Source organism: Thermobia domestica, chromosome 16, assembly GCF_964235325.1.
Source record: "Thermobia domestica chromosome 16, izTheDome1.hap1.1, whole genome shotgun sequence".
NCBI classification, from domain to species: domain Eukaryota; kingdom Metazoa; phylum Arthropoda; class Insecta; order Zygentoma; family Lepismatidae; genus Thermobia; species Thermobia domestica.
This window is the reverse complement of record NC_137469.1, coordinates 63,609,257-63,627,775: the sequence shown is the minus strand read 5'-3', so window position 1 is coordinate 63,627,775 and position 18,519 is coordinate 63,609,257. Positions and strand designations below refer to the sequence as shown.

The following is an 18,519-nucleotide window of genomic DNA, read 5'->3' as shown; positions in this document are numbered from 1 at the left end:
ACAGCATCAATATTTTCTTGAATGATTTTTGACGACCTTCGCGAATTTCGTCAGTGAGCGAATGGCGGCCACGTGTAAAATCGTTGTACTAGCGTTTCACAGTGGCAAAGGATTGGGCTTCATCACCAAATGTAGAAGTAAGTTGATCGATGTTTTTCTTGTCTTGATAATCCACGTCGAAAATCGTAATAAATCATTGCACGAAAATTTTCACGAGTTAATTCCATTTTTCTGTTGTCACGCAATCTTCGAGTCAACGTAAACAACACAAATACAGCTATTGACAAAACGTTTTAAATACGTAATGGTCAACAATGTCAAATGTTTCTATGCAAACAAAGAGTGGCGTTTAACTACAATCAGTGTTGCCAAGGCTCAAAATATAAATAGTGGCCCTCGCATGAGAATGAAAGAGGACAGCCGATTTTTTAATACACACCAATATATATTACAATATAATCAGTGGCGTAGCAATTGGGCAGGCAGGGTAGGCATTGCCTACGGACGCAGGGAGTTTCGGTATATTAGGGGGCGCCCCAGGTTTTTAATATAAAAAAGCAAGTTTTTGCGGTCTTCCTCTCTGAACATGATAAGAATAAAAATTCTTGCTCACTTCACTCGCAGTTTATTACATTTGCGTATTAAATTATTGGCATTAATGTAAACTCGTCGAGGTTAAAGCACTGTATGATTAAGAAATTAATTCAATATCAGTATTAATTCGATATCAGTTCTAAATTACATGTACTGAGCTTACTAACTTTAAATAAAATTCCCCTGCACAACAGGCTTCAACAATAATGACAAATTCTATGACCAATATGATCTGGATTAAAACGAGTTAAAGAGTGCTGCCTTAATTATGAGGTACAGTACAATTGCCATGTACCACGGCTATACAGAACCAAGCATAAGCACCAAGGGTCGGGCAAACCTGGCAACTGCCCGGGGCACCAACGTCAGAGAACGCCCAAACGAGCACTCCAAAATAAATTTTCGAACGTATTTTCTAATATTACTGTAATAAAAAGTTAAATATAGGCTAGAACAGGGGTTTTCAAACTTTTTGCAGTTGAGGCTCCCCTCAACCACCAAAATCGGAACGTGCCTTCCCTGTCAAAAATGAAACGTGTCAACAACATAAATACATTTGTCCCTAAAAGAAAGACTATCACTATGATAAACTATGTTTCATTTATTAATCATTAATGAAAATATCTCATTAATGCAGATGATCTACATTGTACACACTGACTGCTCCTTTTAATGGTATTAGCCAGTGTAAATAATTACAAAATGTGGTAAGTCAGATATTTATGTTAAAATGAAAATACGAGCAGAGAGGGAATTTAAATAATAAAAACCGACACATTTAAAGGTGGAGCAAAATCAATGGAAAATAAGACTATTAGTGAATGACGATAGTATTCACTTTAGAAAAGATTAAAACTCAAGAATCGTCCCAAAAATAATAACAGATAATTAAGGAAAAGAAAAATTCAGCTAACATGGCGTCACGCGAAATTCCAAAGACATACTATTCTATAGAGATAAAGTACCTAGGTAGATCATTAGTGACCATCTAACAAGCATTATACACGTTTAAGCCAAAGGTGAAAGGGTCATCCCTGATCGTATGTGGAACGGAGGTGGTACAAAGGTCTAGTCCAGTATGTATTACTAAAGAAGAAGGGTACAGACTTAAGTATGGTGTTGTATTATAAATATGTTCCTTTGTAGGATTTTTTTTTTAAGGTACTCGCGCCTCCTCTGACAACCTTCGGCGCCTCCCCAGGGTGGCGCGCCGCACAGTTTGAAAATCCGTAGGCTAGGACTAGGTGGGGGGGAGGGGGGAAACTTTGACCGGATGAAAATTTTGCTCATGAATTGGACATCTCTGGTTTGATAAAAGAATTTGCAGAAGCAAAAGTGAGAAAGAAACACTTCTGATTTTCTATACAATTTGTCGATTAAAAAAAAAGAAAAAAATGAAAATAGAAAAAATGCTTATAAGCGGTTTCACAAAATTTTATTTATTTTATAATTATGTAAAATCCTTTTGGTAATACTGGATGATACATTACTGTTACCATGCAAAAAAGTTTGAATTTCACATGAGTATATTTTTAATGAACAGGGTACTCTGTCCAGTTTACTTTTGAAAAACATACCACATCGATATAAAAAGAAAAACTGTCAATACCCTCCCACTGATAATTTTCGGTTTATGGCCATTTCTGCTCGTATGCATAAGTTATAGATGGTCATGCATGGGGCCTATCGATGGGTGAGGGGCCGCCACTAGGGATTTTGCGTACGGGCCTCAAAGACTATTGTTAAGCCGCTGAATATAATTGAATCAGTCATTTTGAAAAGGCCATATATCCATCAAAGTAAATTGTTGAGAAAGAAAAACCTTTGGATTGCAAACTCAACGTGCACAATGGCATCGATAGTATTGAGGCAATAGTGTAGGATATGTAACATAATGTGACCAGACAATTGGTCTTTTCACAGGGGATGCGCGTTTCTTCGCATACGTATCGACTTTGCACTAAAATGAAAATGTGGTGGGGATGGACATATGGACTTTTCGCAATGACTGATTCAATTATATATTACTGAACAGCCGTTTTTTTACACACACCAAATCCTCTGTAGATGTGAATTCTGTAACATACAAAGAGTGAAAAAGTGACCGACTGGACCGGGACCCGAACCCGGGACCTCCAATATACCGTGCCGATGCGTTACCCACTACGCCACCCAGTCCGCTTCCCAGAACAACCACTTGCTCTCTTACACTCACTTGTCACTTTTTCAATCTTTGTGTGTTATAGAATTCACATCTACAGAGAATCAGCTGTGTGTAAAAGTCGTTTTTTTCCTCTTTAATATATATGAAATTACAACCGTCATAAGGTGTCCAGTGTATAGACACAGAATTGTCCAAACACAGCAGTGGTCGGTGGTACATCCCACGTGGTTCGAGTGAAGAGCGCCGGCTTTGAGAGTGAATGACTGTTCTGTAATATATATATACACAACTTAATATGTCCATAAAGCATCCATCGTTACAGTTGTATTAACGTATGTGTTTTTTTTAAAACACTTCATAGATCCAAGAGATATAATGAAAAGTGCTTTCAGTCCATCTTAAAAAGAAATTCATATTCGTTACTAGCTGTAGCACTCATGCTCTCTTTTAAACCTCAAAAGCCAAATATCTACTATATTTAGTGCTTTCGTAACTATGATTTAAGAATTTTTGTGATTTTCATATATTCACGCTGGGATGTCTTTGTCGTTGTTCTTGTTGTTTTTGTTGTTCTTCGAGATCTTGTTCTGCAGGGTCAGTGTCATCATAATGTCATCCATTATTTATCATTTTCTGTGCTGTTTACTTCCTAATATTGAATTATTTGCACTATTTATATAAGAAAAATATATTTATATATTTTTTTTTTTTTTTTAAAAAAAGAATAGATAGTTTTTGTCAATTCGAATGTCGTTTCTAATCATTTCATACAATAATAAGAAGTGAATAAGAGGTTAAGCATTGGGTTTCATTTTCAGTTCACTTCTAAGGTCACAGTCATAGAAGAAGTCTCTAAACCAATAGAAACTTAAGGCAATATTTGTTAGGAAGATGATACTTTAATTGCGAACCTATCCCTCATTACTGATTACTCCACTCGTAACATTACCTTTGTTTGTGTTGCTGGGTTTCGTTTGCTTATTGTCCACTGTGTTATTGTTATTGTGGATGTTGTCAGTTCCAACGTATCACAGATATTATTTTGGTTTGATGGTCTCTGTTAGTAATATAATCGAATGCTCATAGAAAATGGTGGTTGTTAGTATCCCTTGTCTATTAGTTCCAGGTCCCAAGGTTGTGACATTGTCCTCAAGTACAGGCCTGCAGCAAGTAGGCCTGAAGGAGGTGCAGACAGGCATTGAGGTTGGCTCTGAGTGTGTGGAAACAACAGAACAACCCAGCTCTCACTGTCACTCAAGTAAGTGCTATTAACATTCTCTTCCCATTGCATGATAAGACAAGGCGAAGAGCGCAATAATTTATTACAGTATTATTCATTCCTTTTTTACAAGGATTACCACGCACAATTTTTGCATGTATACACATATTTAAACTAATAGGCCCTACACTGATGTCAGGTTTCTTTTGATCGTTTCGTTCGCTAGAAAACTTTCGTCAATGCTTTTTGATAGATTTTGGTTATTAAGGTCACTCAGCAACTCCATTACTGTATGCTTCATTGATCTAAACTTTTTAAGCACTTCCGTCCTGCATGAACCATTTGAGTTTGGATTTACAACTTCGTTGTAATTGCATGATTCTAAAGAATGTGTCCTGGAGACGTAAAGGATACATTTTTTAAAATCTTCTTTCTTGCCTAAGGTAAACAGAATATCTACTTTTTGAGTTAACCGAGATAAAGGGGATCAACCAATCAGCATTAGGATACAGACTAACAGTTCTTCTTCTGTAATGAGTTGAATTGATCTTTGGTTCTTACTGTGCATGAATTTTCTTTTCACAAATGTTTCGGAAACAGTGGCAGTTTTCTTCATCAAGAGATGTTTGAATTACATTGTTCTTATGATTAAAGAATAATAGTATTTAAACGTTATCATTTGCAAAGTAAGTACATAAATAAGAAGTGGATCAAAGTGAAAAAGCAATTCAGTCTTCAATATTCACATACCACTTTTACAACCTTATAAGTAAAATGCATGTCATTCTTATCGTTTCCAGAATCTTGTGTATAATTTATTTTGCAGTTGATGGTGGCGTGATAGCTTACATTACTACCGCAAAGTCCTTCAAGTTCATTTGATAACGTAACCCAGTGTTTTTTAACGTGGTAACTTTTAAACTACTACTCCATCGCAAGATAAAAAATTAAAAAGATAAAAGAATAGAGACCACAGACAGTGAAGAAAAAATGACCCTTACTTAGAGTTGACGGGTGAAAAGTCGAAGGCACATGTCACTGAAGAAAAGTAAGAGCGTATACTACTAGTTTCGCTTCAAATTCCTGCATCAAGTCAGAATGCTCTTTATTATATTCTACGGCTAGGTATCCACTCTATGGATGACGTTCAGCTAAGGAGTGTATCGAAAAGTAGTTAGCAACATTGCATATGTCAGGAAAGTCAGAAGAAAAGATAAAAAGTGAAGCAAACCCACATTTTTATTAATAGAGAACCTCTATGTATCTACATGACAAAGAAAATACAACTTACATGTCCCGTCGTACATATGAACGTAGTTTCTGTTTAATTCCAGTCAGTAACCGTTGCACAGTCTCGACGGTGCATTTCCTCGATGATGCAGTCCAGTTTCTCTTGAAGTCCGCCATGTTGCGCACTGGTTTATCATTCTTTCGGAAGTTGCGTTTGACAATTGCTCAATATCTTTCGATTGGACGGAGTTGTGGGCAGTTTGGTGGATTCATGTGTTTCCCTACAAACTCGATGTTCTGTTCATTGAGCCACCGTACTGTCGTCTTAGCATAGTGTGCTGTTGCTAAGTCGGACCAAAACAAGGGGGGATTGCATGCCTTTTATACAATGGCAGCATTCTTTATTGTAGACATTCCTTTCGGTACACTTCTGCGTTTATGGTGGATTCTGCATAAAAAATAACGGAGCGCAAACCACAGAAGCAGATTGCCTGCCATACCAGTACTTTTTTCCCAAATTTTTCCACGTCAACGTACCTCTGTGCAGCACATACATCCCCAGCATTGCGTGCAGTATAATATAGGGGTTCCGGAAGTGTTTTTTAGTCCTCTTTTACGTACGTTTCATCGTCCATCAACACACATCGCTCTGGTAACTTTACGATGTTGTCATACAGCTTGCGGGCTCTTGTTTGTGCCGTACGTCTCTGCTTTGGTGTTTGTTTCGCACGTTTTTGCTTCTTATAGGTCTTCAAATTATGTCTGGCCTTGATACGCTGAATCATTCCTATCGACGTTCTCGCTTTGGTAGCCAAATCCCGCACAGACATTGATGGATTTTGGTGTATAAATCGCACAACTTCACGGTCGAGTCCAGGGTTTCTGGGACCCTTTTTCGCCCGGATCTCGGCATATCTTCAAAGCTGTAATGTTCACCGAATTTCTCAATGACCGATTTCACAGTTGTATGATGAACCTCACACTTTTCTTCCTATCTGATTGTATGTTATGCCTTTGACGGTGCACCAATTGTGCAGAATTTCCCACTTCACTTCCCGTTTCACACGCGACATTTCCCATTCAACTCGGAACACAGCAACAAGCACGCAGCTATCCGTTTACAAGACTTCAACTGACCAGGTGCGTCCAGGTTTTGCCGTCTATGCAGCCTCGCAAGTGCACACCGACGCCCCCAATGTTGCTAACTACTTTTCGAGACACTCCTTAGGTCACTCTTAAAAAGATGATATGCATGTAGAATCATATTGGTGTAACGGGTGTCATCATTCCATCAATTCTCATCTTTCCGTTATATGCATTCCTGAAGAGTGGATACCTAGCTGAACTTCCTGAACGGTTTGTAACTCTCAAGGAGTTCGCCTTCGATCTTGATGGTGCAAACGTTTATAATCACTATTATAACAAAATACTTTGGTTTGAGTAATATTTACCTGTACCTTGGGCAGAAAGTACTCATACATGTGCACTATACTTAGTAGAATGTTCATTTCATATTAACAAAAGAAGAATGTTTTTAATATATGTAAGTGATTATTATGGGATAGTTGTTGATATGGACATGTTTTATGGTTACCTAGTCAGTGAGTTTGTGTGCTTGAAAAGTTAAGAAAATGATATTATAAGTTATATCAAATAATAAATCAGTTTAGCACCGTTCATAGACTTTGTCATTCTTGTTAAAAAGGTGAGATTAATGGTATTTAAATATCGAAGCTAATATTTTCATGCCAAAGAAATACTACCACTTCAGATTTTTATCTCAGCAAACGAACCAGGTTTACGACTATCTTTTTGATAAGTCGTTATAAAAATTTTGGTGCCTTCACACCGGGATTAGTTAAAAATTTTGGTTTACCTCACCCGGGACTTTGTAAATTCAATTCCCGAAGAAGAGTAAGGTTGAATTTACTTTTATACTACAGTTAATGAATACGAACTTAACCATATTGCGAAGTGGTAAAGTAATCATAAGAAAAATGGACAACGAAACAATGCAGCAGGAATCAAATACTAGTGACAAAGGTGAAACTAGTGTAACACCAGGATTGACATCGGAGGATCGAATCTTGTTAGCTTTACAGCGACAAATGATGCAGATGTCTACCGAGATAAAGCAGACCATGGAACAGAAGTTCAACGAATCTAACACGACCATGGAACAGAAGTTCAACGAAGCTAACAAACAAAATGAAGAATTAAAGCAGACCATGGAACAGAAGTTCAACGAAGCTAACAAACAAAATGCAGAATTAAAGCAGACCATGGAACAGAAATTCAACGAATCTAACAAGACCATGGAACAGAAGATAGAACTGAAGTTTGACGAAGCTAACAAGCAATATGAAGAATTAAGTAGACGGATAGAACGGATAGAACAGAAATCAGATGAAACGAAACAAACGATTGTCCAGGTGGTGAATGACATATCCTCACAGTTCGAGGAAAAGTTAAAAAGGATATCCGATGATTGTCAAGAAAAGCACAATCACCAAAACCAAGAAATTAGTGCTGTAAAAAAAGATTTAGAAGTAATAGAATCTTCCATTAAACAGCAAAAGATCCAGGTCAGCAACAATTCTAATAACATACGTGTAAATACACAGTTGTTAGCTACTATTCAGGAAGAGATTAGAACGTTACAGGCTAAAGACAACATTTACCGTAATAACTTGGGTAGTGATCGCTTTGAGTTGCCCCACTCACCAGAGATGAACTCGCCTTCGCCGGGGTCTGATGAGGATATTATACTAGAAGAAAGTTGTCCGAAGAGTACTGATGAGCGAAACGTAGATGGTACGACGACACAGCACGTCATGGATAGGAACTATCACTTAACAAGAACAAGGAATGAGAAAAAGAAGGTAAAATTAAGTGTTAAGATGAGTGAAATTCGAGCTATGAGCAAATTCAGTGGTAAGTGTAATGAGAATGCTACTTCTTTCTTAGAGAAATTCCAAGACGAATGCAATATAATGTGTATCGATCGATCACAATATATGAAATTAATACCCCATGTATTACTCCCACCTTGTTCCTTATGGTTTAAAGCAATACGTGATCACATTAGTACATATGAGGAATTCAAAGCGGCATTGATCGCAAATTATGAAAATGACTTTTTGCTGGCAAATAGAGATGCCACCCTTAGAAATCAACACTTCAATCCTCGATTGCATAAATCTGTTGTAGAGTTTGTTGTAAATGTCTACAACGAATTAAAGGTCATTAATCCTTTGCAATCGGAATCGAGAATAATAGCATCGATTCGAAATTTGCTTCCATTTAAATTGCAACAGATCTTATTTTCCACACAGTGTATGAGTTTCAGCCATTTATTGATGCTTGTCCAATGCTACGAAACTCAATACCATGCCATGAATCCACAATCAGGAATGGGTAAAAATAAGAATAATTCAGATCATTTGGTGCCAGTTCGGAATTTAAATATCCGAAGTGTGAATGATATGAAACCTAACCTAAGCCGAGTATACTCTAGCAATCCAAATGAGCAAAATAAGCAAAGTTATGTAGGGAATCCGCCTAACCTAACTAATCATGGTAATTATGATGTCAGATCACTCAACAGCAGTAGATATAAAAACAATCGAAGTACCGAGAGAAATTCCAGGAATACAGCTAACTATGTGGATAGACGTAATTGGAGATCAAGAGATGGCACTTCATATCAAAATCAAAATCACGATGAAAGACATGTACAACATAATGTAGAACCTAATCATGATTGTGCGGTACAATGCACTTTATTAGATTCATATGCAAGTACGAATGTAACATGATTACCGTCAATGAAATTAGGTTAAACCCATATTAGTTATAGATTCTTGTGAATTTTCATTTTAAAGTTTATGTGTTAATATCAATAATGAAAACGATTCTTAAAAATACTTGAAATGCTTAAATAGAGTTTTAAGTAGACTGGAAAATTGATTTTCAAATGATTTTTATTCTTTCTTGTTAATGTGAAGAATCATAATTCGATTCATAAATGATTAAAAGCAAAGATTATTTATATTAGATTGATTTGTGTTGAAAACTTAATTGTCAAAGATTATGTTAAGTAGAAGATCTATTCCATAAAACATGTCCATATCAACAACTATCCCATAATAATCACTTACATATATTAAAAACATTCTTCTTTTGTTAATATGAAATGAACATTCTACTAAGTATAGTGCACATGTATGAGTACTTTCTGCCCAAGGTACAGGTAAATATTACTCAAACCAAAGTATTTTGTTATACTATGGCGTGCCATTTTTCATTGGTGTTCATGGTGCAAGTTAATGGTTTGTTTTGAACATTTCGTGAATGTCGACGATATCCATTTTGTGAAGTGTAATGCATACATCACATAGAAGGTTGATCTCTGCACCTCCCAGATACGCATTTTCTGTCGTCCTCCTGATGCACATGATGAGTCATTAGCAGCTAATAATTTTCCTGTCATAATTGTTCACACTACACTTTCAAATGAGCCTTACTAGAGATTGCACTTGTTACCTCGCACTCAAGGGGTTCATTGTTAATGGGATGGGAAATATAAAGTGGAATGGTTTTATCAGATAATAGTTGTAAAAATGGTATTGAGATAATAATAAGAACAAAGACTAAAATAGTAAATAAAAATAAAAGTTCAGTAAAATATTTACTTCGTCCTAAAAGTACCTACAATATACACTATGAATAATATATATATAACAAATACAAGATTCAGAATTACTTGTCAAAATGACAAATTGTAGGCCACTCCTTTCAAATATTAAACGATGTTCCCATTTTCAAAAGTGGTTGTAAGCGACTACAATCTTTAAGTGGTGGATTTGTATTTCTTCTTACTATTTTATGGGAGTGACCTGCATGTAATCATTTAGTTTGAAAGGTCACTAACGCCTGCTCACTTTGAATTTTTCCGTCTTAAGTAAAGAAACTATGTCGTTTTTGAACAATTTAGATTTAAATGTTTATTTATAAAATTGAAATAAAATCGCTAGAACTGTTTTCGAAAAATCTGCAGTTTTCAACTTTACTCCTCCAGTAACGTACATTTATTTTTGGAAGTAGAAAATTCTAAAAGACCCCTCTAAAACAAAATAAAAATTAAGTTTTCAATTAAATGTCGATTGGTAGCAATGGTCGCTTCGCTAAATCACAAGGACGGCAATTGAAAAGCTAATTTCTCGTTATATAAGGGTCATGAAATGTTAAAATCCCTCGAAATCTCAGATTCAAATCATTTCATGATCACAGTCTTTTTAAAAATTGCTTAGTAGTAGACAGTAAAAGTACTTTCTACACAAAGTTTGAACTTAAAACTAATACTCTCCTTCATCCTCAAAGTTAAGTTGCTAATGGAACTTACGGTCTACTACAACGAATCTTTCTTCACACCGAATTTTCCGTACACCAAAATTTTCGTGCACCGAATTTTCTTACACTAAGTTTTCCTACACTCAATCTTCCTGCTCCCGTATTAAGTAACTGTTTTTAGGTGCTGATTGAGGACCTTTTTAGAGGTGCCTTTTTGAATTCTATTATCCTCAATAGGGTCTACTTTATATATATTCAGTCTGATGATACTGCATTAGCATTGCAAATATGAACTTCTATTTGAAAATAGGGATCAGTCCAAAGGTAAGAATATTAACGATTTCGCTTTTTAAAGAATCTAGAAGTATGAAATGTAATAAACGAATGACTTAAAAAGTGTAAAAGAGCAAATGACTTAAAAAGCAAGAGGCATGAGTTCTGTGAAGCTTAGGAATACATAGGTTAAATATGCCAAGTCTTTGTATTGGTTTTTCTTCGTATTGAGCTAGTTTAATTACTTATAATAATAACATACTTCTTACATAAATACTCGTCTTGACTTCTTTAAGACTTGCTGGAAACGTCTAAATACCCTATAAATAAAGAAAGTATGTTAAATTTATAAATAAATAAACAATTAAATAAGGTTAAATTGTCGAGTCACTCTTCATATTCTCCATATACAGTCTTAGTTTGCTACAGGTTATTATCATTGTAGATTCTACATGTTAATTACAGCGAAAATCGTACTAAATGTACCACCCGTAGCTCCTTAGAAAATGTCTAAAATACATGTGATCAGCTTATAGAGTAATAATAGCAGTGGCTACATCTGTATAGCTCTACACATACGAGGCACATATCAAAAGATTGGTTATTGCAAAGAGGAAAATAAAAGGAGAAAAAAATGATTGTTGATTCTATGCAAGTACACACCTTTGCTATTCTTCTACAGTCAGCATGAAGCTTCAAGCATTTTTGGTAGGTTAGACACCTAGTCGACAAACTAATGTCTTGAGAACTTCACTGTCATTGAAACTTTGAAGAAAGAAAAAAAAAAAACTTGAGGTGAACAAGAAGAAAAACTAGAGGCAAGGTATTGGATCGTATAGGGGTGATTAAGGTTCCCATCGGAATTTCTAAATTGTCTCAACAGTACGGGTAGTTTTGTGCGGGTGTACGTTGTCGTGCATTCGCTTGTCGAAAAGCACATCTTCCCGTTCTTCCACTCATTATTGTTGGTTCGTAAATGTCACATAAATTCCTGATGGATGTCAGCTGCATTCTGTTCTTTTGCATTGAGAAATTGTATTACAGATCTCACCACACATTTTGCTGAATTTTCTTTCAAATTACGGCAGCCATTTCAAATTACTGCTACCCGCACTTACGTATTTTCACACTGAGAATTATATATATGTTGGAGGCACAGAATATTAGAGTATGGTCCCCCACACGCTTCGTTAGTGTTGCCAGTTCCACGTTAAAAGAAAATCGCCTTTTTTGGTATGTTCCTTGTATAGAGTAATATACAGTCAAATTAAAGTGCTGTGAGTACAAGAAGGAAAGAAAAAAAGATATACACAGCTTAACAAACAGTATTACTGCTGTTTCTTGATATGTCTTGAAAATAATAATAATAATAATAATAATAATAATAATAATAATAATAATAATAATAATAATAATAATAATAATAATAATAAACACCAATTGAGGACAAATTCCGATTACTACATGCATTTGCCGACAGTGAACGTGAGAGCAATAAACAGTACATTATCCTGTATTGTTGGACAAGTCACTTCCAATTGACAAATCTATCCCTCTTTGCTGCCTCCTATCAGTCACATTGATCTTGGGTTTATTGACCTGAAACGTTAGTAATAGGCCTAAATAATGTTTTGATATGCAGTCCAAAATGTGATCACTGAACACTAAATAAATACACAGTAGGATTTTTATTGCAGGGTGTCTATCGGTCACGAAAATCACGAGTCATGAAAAAGTCACGAAATCAGAAAACGGTCAGGAAAAAAAAGTCAAGAAAAAGTCACGAAATTTAGCTTTTGGGTCACGATTTGTTTCATCTGTACAAATATAAGTATAGACTGGAAAATTTTGTTTTATAAAACGTCAAAATTAACCACCAAAAATGTCTATGGTCGACTTTAGACGCTACCAAATCGCAAGCAAAGCACACTTCTATCACATACATGAAAATTCGACTCACCGAACCGAAATTTGCTCTTGAAAATGTTACTAAATTGTATGTCACAAAAGTCACGAAATTGTATTTGAAAGAAAAGTCAGGAAATTTTATTTTGGAATTTTAGTAGACACCCTGTATTGAAGTGGCCAACGTCTTTCTATTACTAGCAGTATAGAATATTAGTTTTCATTCGTTTAAATTCCAAGATGCATGGGTAATCGAATTACAAAGGAAAGTAAATACCTTGTGAAAAATATTGTAAGTTCTAAAAAAATGAAGCCAAGTTAACAGTTTTATTATATTGTAAATTTCCTATCGTTCTTTAAAGTTCTAGAGATCAGTAGGTGAATGTTGAACATCTAAGATCTCAGTGTGGAAGTTTTGATACTTCACAGAACCGACGTTACCATTTTAATTGACTATTTATTATAAATCAGGGGCGTCATTTCAGACTTCGCTTGAGGAGGGGGGGGGGCAAGAGCGCCACCGACATAAGACTATCACGTCTTGTACTAGTATATTAATAGACAATCGATTGAAGTATATGTATTCCTCAAACTCTTGGGGGGGCAATGCCCCCTCCTGCCCCCCTAAATGACGCCCCTGTTATAAATATTATTTTTTAATGTATGTAGTTCAGGAAGGCAGATACCTATCCAGCGCATATCTAAATCAGGAAATATTGAACGAATTGCTATCTGAATACTGCTACTAATACCTAAAATTTACACGTATAGAATGATTTGTTTGATATGTAAAGATTGATTTGACATTTCAGAGAGAAAGAACTTGTAGCATTTAGATAAATATATCCAGCAATGATAAACGTGAAAAGAATTTCCATTCCGTTTAATTCGCTATACGCTGTTCTCAAATTTAAATGATGATTACAGTTTCAGGACGAAATCGACCTTCTGTCTTCAAAAGCAGTTTTCATCTGTAATTAGTGGTACTGTCGCAGAGATTGTATGTGCAATATGGTAAGCACTGATAACAAGAGTCGTCGCTAATGAAAAAGATATGTTATCGTGTTCTTCTGCAAGCATTTGAAATGTGAAGAGATATTTGTGTTTTTCAAGTATTCTCTCAAATTATATAACTACCTCAGGTAGTACTATAAACATAGGAAGTAGCATATATGCTACCTGATGGAAATGAAATTTGTCGATTAAAACCATAGTACAGATTGTGCGTAAGTGATTGATATATACTTCATTATGTCGAAGTAGCTTTACATCTTTTTTATGCGATTAGGGCTACAGTTATTTCAAGGTCAAATTTTGGAAGCTTTACATTCTTACAGAACCGTTCGTTACTAACTGGAGAAGTGTCCGCTTCTTAGATGTAGCTCATTCCATTTTCCTTCATGAACAGCTTCTCTCATCCTGAACTTGAGATAATTAATTGTTTAGCTTGCCTCTCTGGTCAATTGGTGCGTATCTTTAGTGCATGAGGCCCCATAAAGCATCGCATGTACTACAGTGGTTCAGATCCAACTGTAAACTATAGGTCTGACAAATCAAGGACGTAGATACAAAACAATGAATCAATCAGTCATTAATTCCTAATTTTGAAGGTGATACAAATACTTTGTTCTTTAAATAATCCTACAAACAGAAGTCATGTGTTGTAGAGATCAGGAGAACGGGGAGGTCATTCATTCATACTGCACAGATCTATTAAGTAAATGTCACAGTTAAAGATAAATTTTTATTAATATTATTTGTATATTATATGTGCAGGAAGAAATAATAAATTTGTCACCAAAGTTGAACTAGTATCCACTGCTAGTAAATCCATTAAAATCAGTTCACTTTTCATGTAACAAAAGCACATGTAGACCAAATTTTCCATTTAAGCCCACAGATAAATAATTTTGAAAGAGAATCTCTAAAAGTAGATTTCGAATATATTACAGTATAGAAAAAAATTAGGACACTTTTTAAAAATCAGAAACGCATGGAAAGATTATAACTAATGTAGAAGCGATAATTTTGGCACACCTGGGAAAGAAACATGGATTGGACTTCTTAAGCTTCTCTAATTCTCTCCAAGGTTAGTCTTTTAAAAGTTGAAATTAAAACCTGTTATAAAACCAACAATAAATACTATAAAGGTACCAAGAAAGTTCTGTCGTTTTTTGTAGAGGTCTGTGTACAATTGGCTTCACACCGTGAGTTGAATGCGAATGGAGATAAGGCAAAGGTCAGTTGTTGGTATAAGTATATCCAACATACTACCTGGTTGTGATAGTTCAGTTACACCGTGAACTTGGGTAAGGACAGAGTGAACATAGGACCTCCACAGAGGGTCATAAGGGCGTGTACGCTGTACGAATTCATACTGGGGTCAAACGCCACTGCAGCGGGGCGGAGGATATGCCAGGCCTTTGGTGAGGGTGTCGTGACTACGCGAACAGTGCAGCAATGGTTTAACAAGTTTAAGGACGGTGACGAAACACTCCACGTGCCGGAAGACCAAGACATGTACAAAATGAAAATCTTCACTTAGCAGTTGAGGCGAACAGTGGCCAAGCATGTGAGGAACTGGGACTACAATTCAGTGTGAGTGGAGAAACCATTCGGCAGCACCTCCATCAACTTGGGAAGCACTACAAGTTGGGTCGATGAGTCTCACATAATTTGACTCCGGGCCAGAAGGCAACGCGAGCAGTCACCTGCGCGAAGCTCAACGGCGCAGTCAACATCGGTTAGCATCCCATGAACCTGTTCCAAAACAGCCGAAACCTTCACTACACCAGAAGGTCCTCCTGTGTGTTTGGTGGACTACTCGCGGCATCGTGCATCGGAAACTACTACAAGCTGATCAGAGTATCAATGCAACTGTGTACTATGAATAGTTAAGCCGTGTTCGAGAAAAACTCAAAACTGGAGCCAACACTTCAGAATCGTAAAGGGGTCCTCCTGTTATAGGACAACGCTAAACCCCACGTGGCTAGGATGACCCGGGACACCATTCTATGCCTTGAATGGAAAACTATTGCATCCGCCATACTTCCCGGACATTGCACCGTCCGATTATCACTTGTTCCATTCCTTGGACAATTACCTTAGAGGATGCCAGTTCAAATCTAGTAGAGGTGCAAAATGCACTTGATACCTTCTTCGCTTACGGCCCACCAAGTTCTACCGCGATGAAATCCGTGGCCTTTCAGAAGGTTGCCAGAAGTTCGTCGATGCTGATGAGGACTACTTTTAATCTTCCAGGTATATCTTAGGTGACATATCGATGTTCGAAGGTGGTGGATGAAAAAGCGATAGAACTTTCTTGGTTACCTGTATAACGATTTTTTTTTTTTAATGCGCCTTACTTCGTGACACTTCTGTGTGGTCTACTGTTGACCGTTGTCCGAGAATTGGCAAAATCGGTTTTCATGAAAGAATGCAACATGGTTCTAGAGGTATTGTGTTGTGTTGTAAATGACGGATGACGGTGGCCGAAATGTGTATCCGTGCCATTGGTAGTTTTATAAGTAGAAACATCTTCATGACAGTGCGTCGATACAATATATTCCGTCACTGCAAATACTGCTGGACGATTCATGCTGATTTATCAAGCTTGGCTACGATGTCATTGGCAGATTTGGTTTGCTGGGTCCCTTCGCTCTATACGATTGGGTGTTTCAGGCATTTGGTTGGTTTTTGGTCAACCCGATCTGGGGGTCTACGCCTTTTGAATGTCTTTCTATGCCTTTTGAATTATACTATAATTTTGTTAACAGTTCTAACTACACGTAACGTAGTACTTATGGTGATCTGACCGCTGTTCGCAATCTCGATCGGTGTTTCCACTAAGTCGTTTTGCCCTGCGATGTCTACTTGTGTCAAGGTAGTAAATGTATGGTGGTAGGAATAGACTAGTCAAAATGTTAATGATAAAAGACAAGTGAAAGCGCAAAATGGTGTAGGATACTGAGAATGAATTCGGAACATAAGAAATGGGAAATCAACTGAAGTGGATAAAATATGTATTGAATTAACCCAAAAAAAAAAAAAAATGTGGAGAAAGGGAAGAAAAACTGAAATGTGTGAAAGCTGAAAATTAGCCAGATGGTTTTTATAGACCTTGATTGTTCCGCTGGAAAAGAGGAGGAATGAAAAACTGGACGGAAAGTACAGATCAATATTAATCTAATATCACATGCAGTGAAAAATTATTTCGGATATTGAACAAGTTCTACTATATGTAGAACAAACGAGGAAAATCAAGATGGACAGTGGGTTTAGAGGAGGTAGTGGCACAACACACACCATTGGTTTACTGAGGATAATCGTGGGAAGATTTATTGTAAAAGGGAAGGACATACATATACGTAGTGTTTATTAATTTAGAACAGACAATTGACCGAGTGAACTGAATATCTTGATGATGGGAATAAAGAAGAATGGATAGAGTGGTTGGTTGGTTGGATTGGAGTTTAGCGTCCCTTTGAGCACCGAGGCTACAAGAGACATGGGCCTACAGTAATGCGTATAAATTCCAAGTCTCTCCCAATTGAAATCGAACCTGGAACCTCGAACAACAAAGATGCACAAAAGCACTAGACTAGCAGGAAGACTTAAGATTGGGTTGAAGTAGAAGGATCAGAGACTCATACATTTATGAACCAACAGATTAGTGAGGATAGAAGAAGGGATTTAGGGGAAAGTGAAGTTGAAAGAGGAGTTCGACAGGAATGTTACGTTTCTTCAACGTGTTCAGTCAATATCATTTAGAGAAAGTAGTTACGAAGGATCTTTAATGTTTACATAGGTAGACAATATTTCAGTATGTTGTAAATATTGGAAGTAGGATTGGATGTTGAGATATTCAATGTTCGATGATGAACATAGAGTGCTTATGCTTGTGAGAGTTACGTTAGAGAGATGACAGACAACAGGGAAAGTTCGTAAATAATCTAGATTGAGTATCCAAAATTGAAAATTCAATATTTGCGGTATCTCAGGTGAAGATTAGTAATTGAAGTATTGTATATGCTACATAGAGGTTAGGTTATCTGTGTCCAAATATACTCTTCTTCCTCAGTTTTTCACACTCAGGTGGGGTGATTGCTTTTGATGAGAGTTCCCCAAAGTGATCTATGTGCATTTAATGTCATTTCAGCCGTCAGTTTTTTTTTTTTTTCCTTCAGATCCCATCACATTTTAGATCTGCCCTTCTTCGCAGTCCAGCTGCTTTTATTTGCTTGACTTCTCTTTCTCCATGTATATTCTTCATTTCCACTTAGCACATGTCCAGACCATCTCAATCTCGATTTCTGCACTTTCATTCTCGTTTTGGTAACCTTTGATTCTTGATGTATTCGTTTCTGATGCGATCCTTCCTGTTACCCCATACATCCACCTCAGTATTCTCGTTTCTGCCGTTTCCGTTATAGTTATATGCTACTTCTTCAGCGCTACTGTGTCTAGTGAGTATATCATGGCCGGTCTCACTGCTGCATTATATTCTTTTCCCTTGAGCGTGGTCGGAATTTCTGTGTCGCATAATACCCCTGAGACTTTCCAGTTTGACCATCCCACCCGAATTCTTCGTGCTACTACGTTCTTTACGTCCTTTTGCTCATCTACTATTGTCCCTAGATATTTGAAATCCTTCACTTTCTTGATTATATTGTCGCCCATCGTCAGATCGCCCTCATCCCTTCTTCTTCCAAAGTTCGTCCCTATTTTTCCATTTTACTTCCCATCTCTTCCCTTGCTTTGCTATATAGGGTAATATCGTTTG

At 36.6% G+C, this 18,519-nt stretch overlaps 1 protein-coding gene across 4 annotated transcripts in view; it reads left to right on the top strand.

Moving 5' to 3' along the window:
- The window catches only part of LOC145673107 (oxysterol-binding protein-related protein 9), a 443,064-nt gene that overhangs the window by 201,058 nt on the left and 223,487 nt on the right, over positions 1 to 18,519 (top strand). For 3 of the 4 annotated variants that reach the window (XR_014128719.1, XM_081742477.1, XM_081742476.1), the window contains exon 7: positions 3,879 to 4,016. The exons of the other annotated variant lie outside the window; for it this stretch is intronic. Coding sequence is in view for 2 of the 3 variants with exons in the window: in XM_081742477.1 (XP_081598603.1) it covers positions 3,879 to 4,016 (138 nt within the window). In the remaining variant the exon portion in view is untranslated. The remainder of the gene's footprint in view (positions 1 to 3,878; positions 4,017 to 18,519) is intronic. 4 annotated transcript variants of the gene reach the window in all.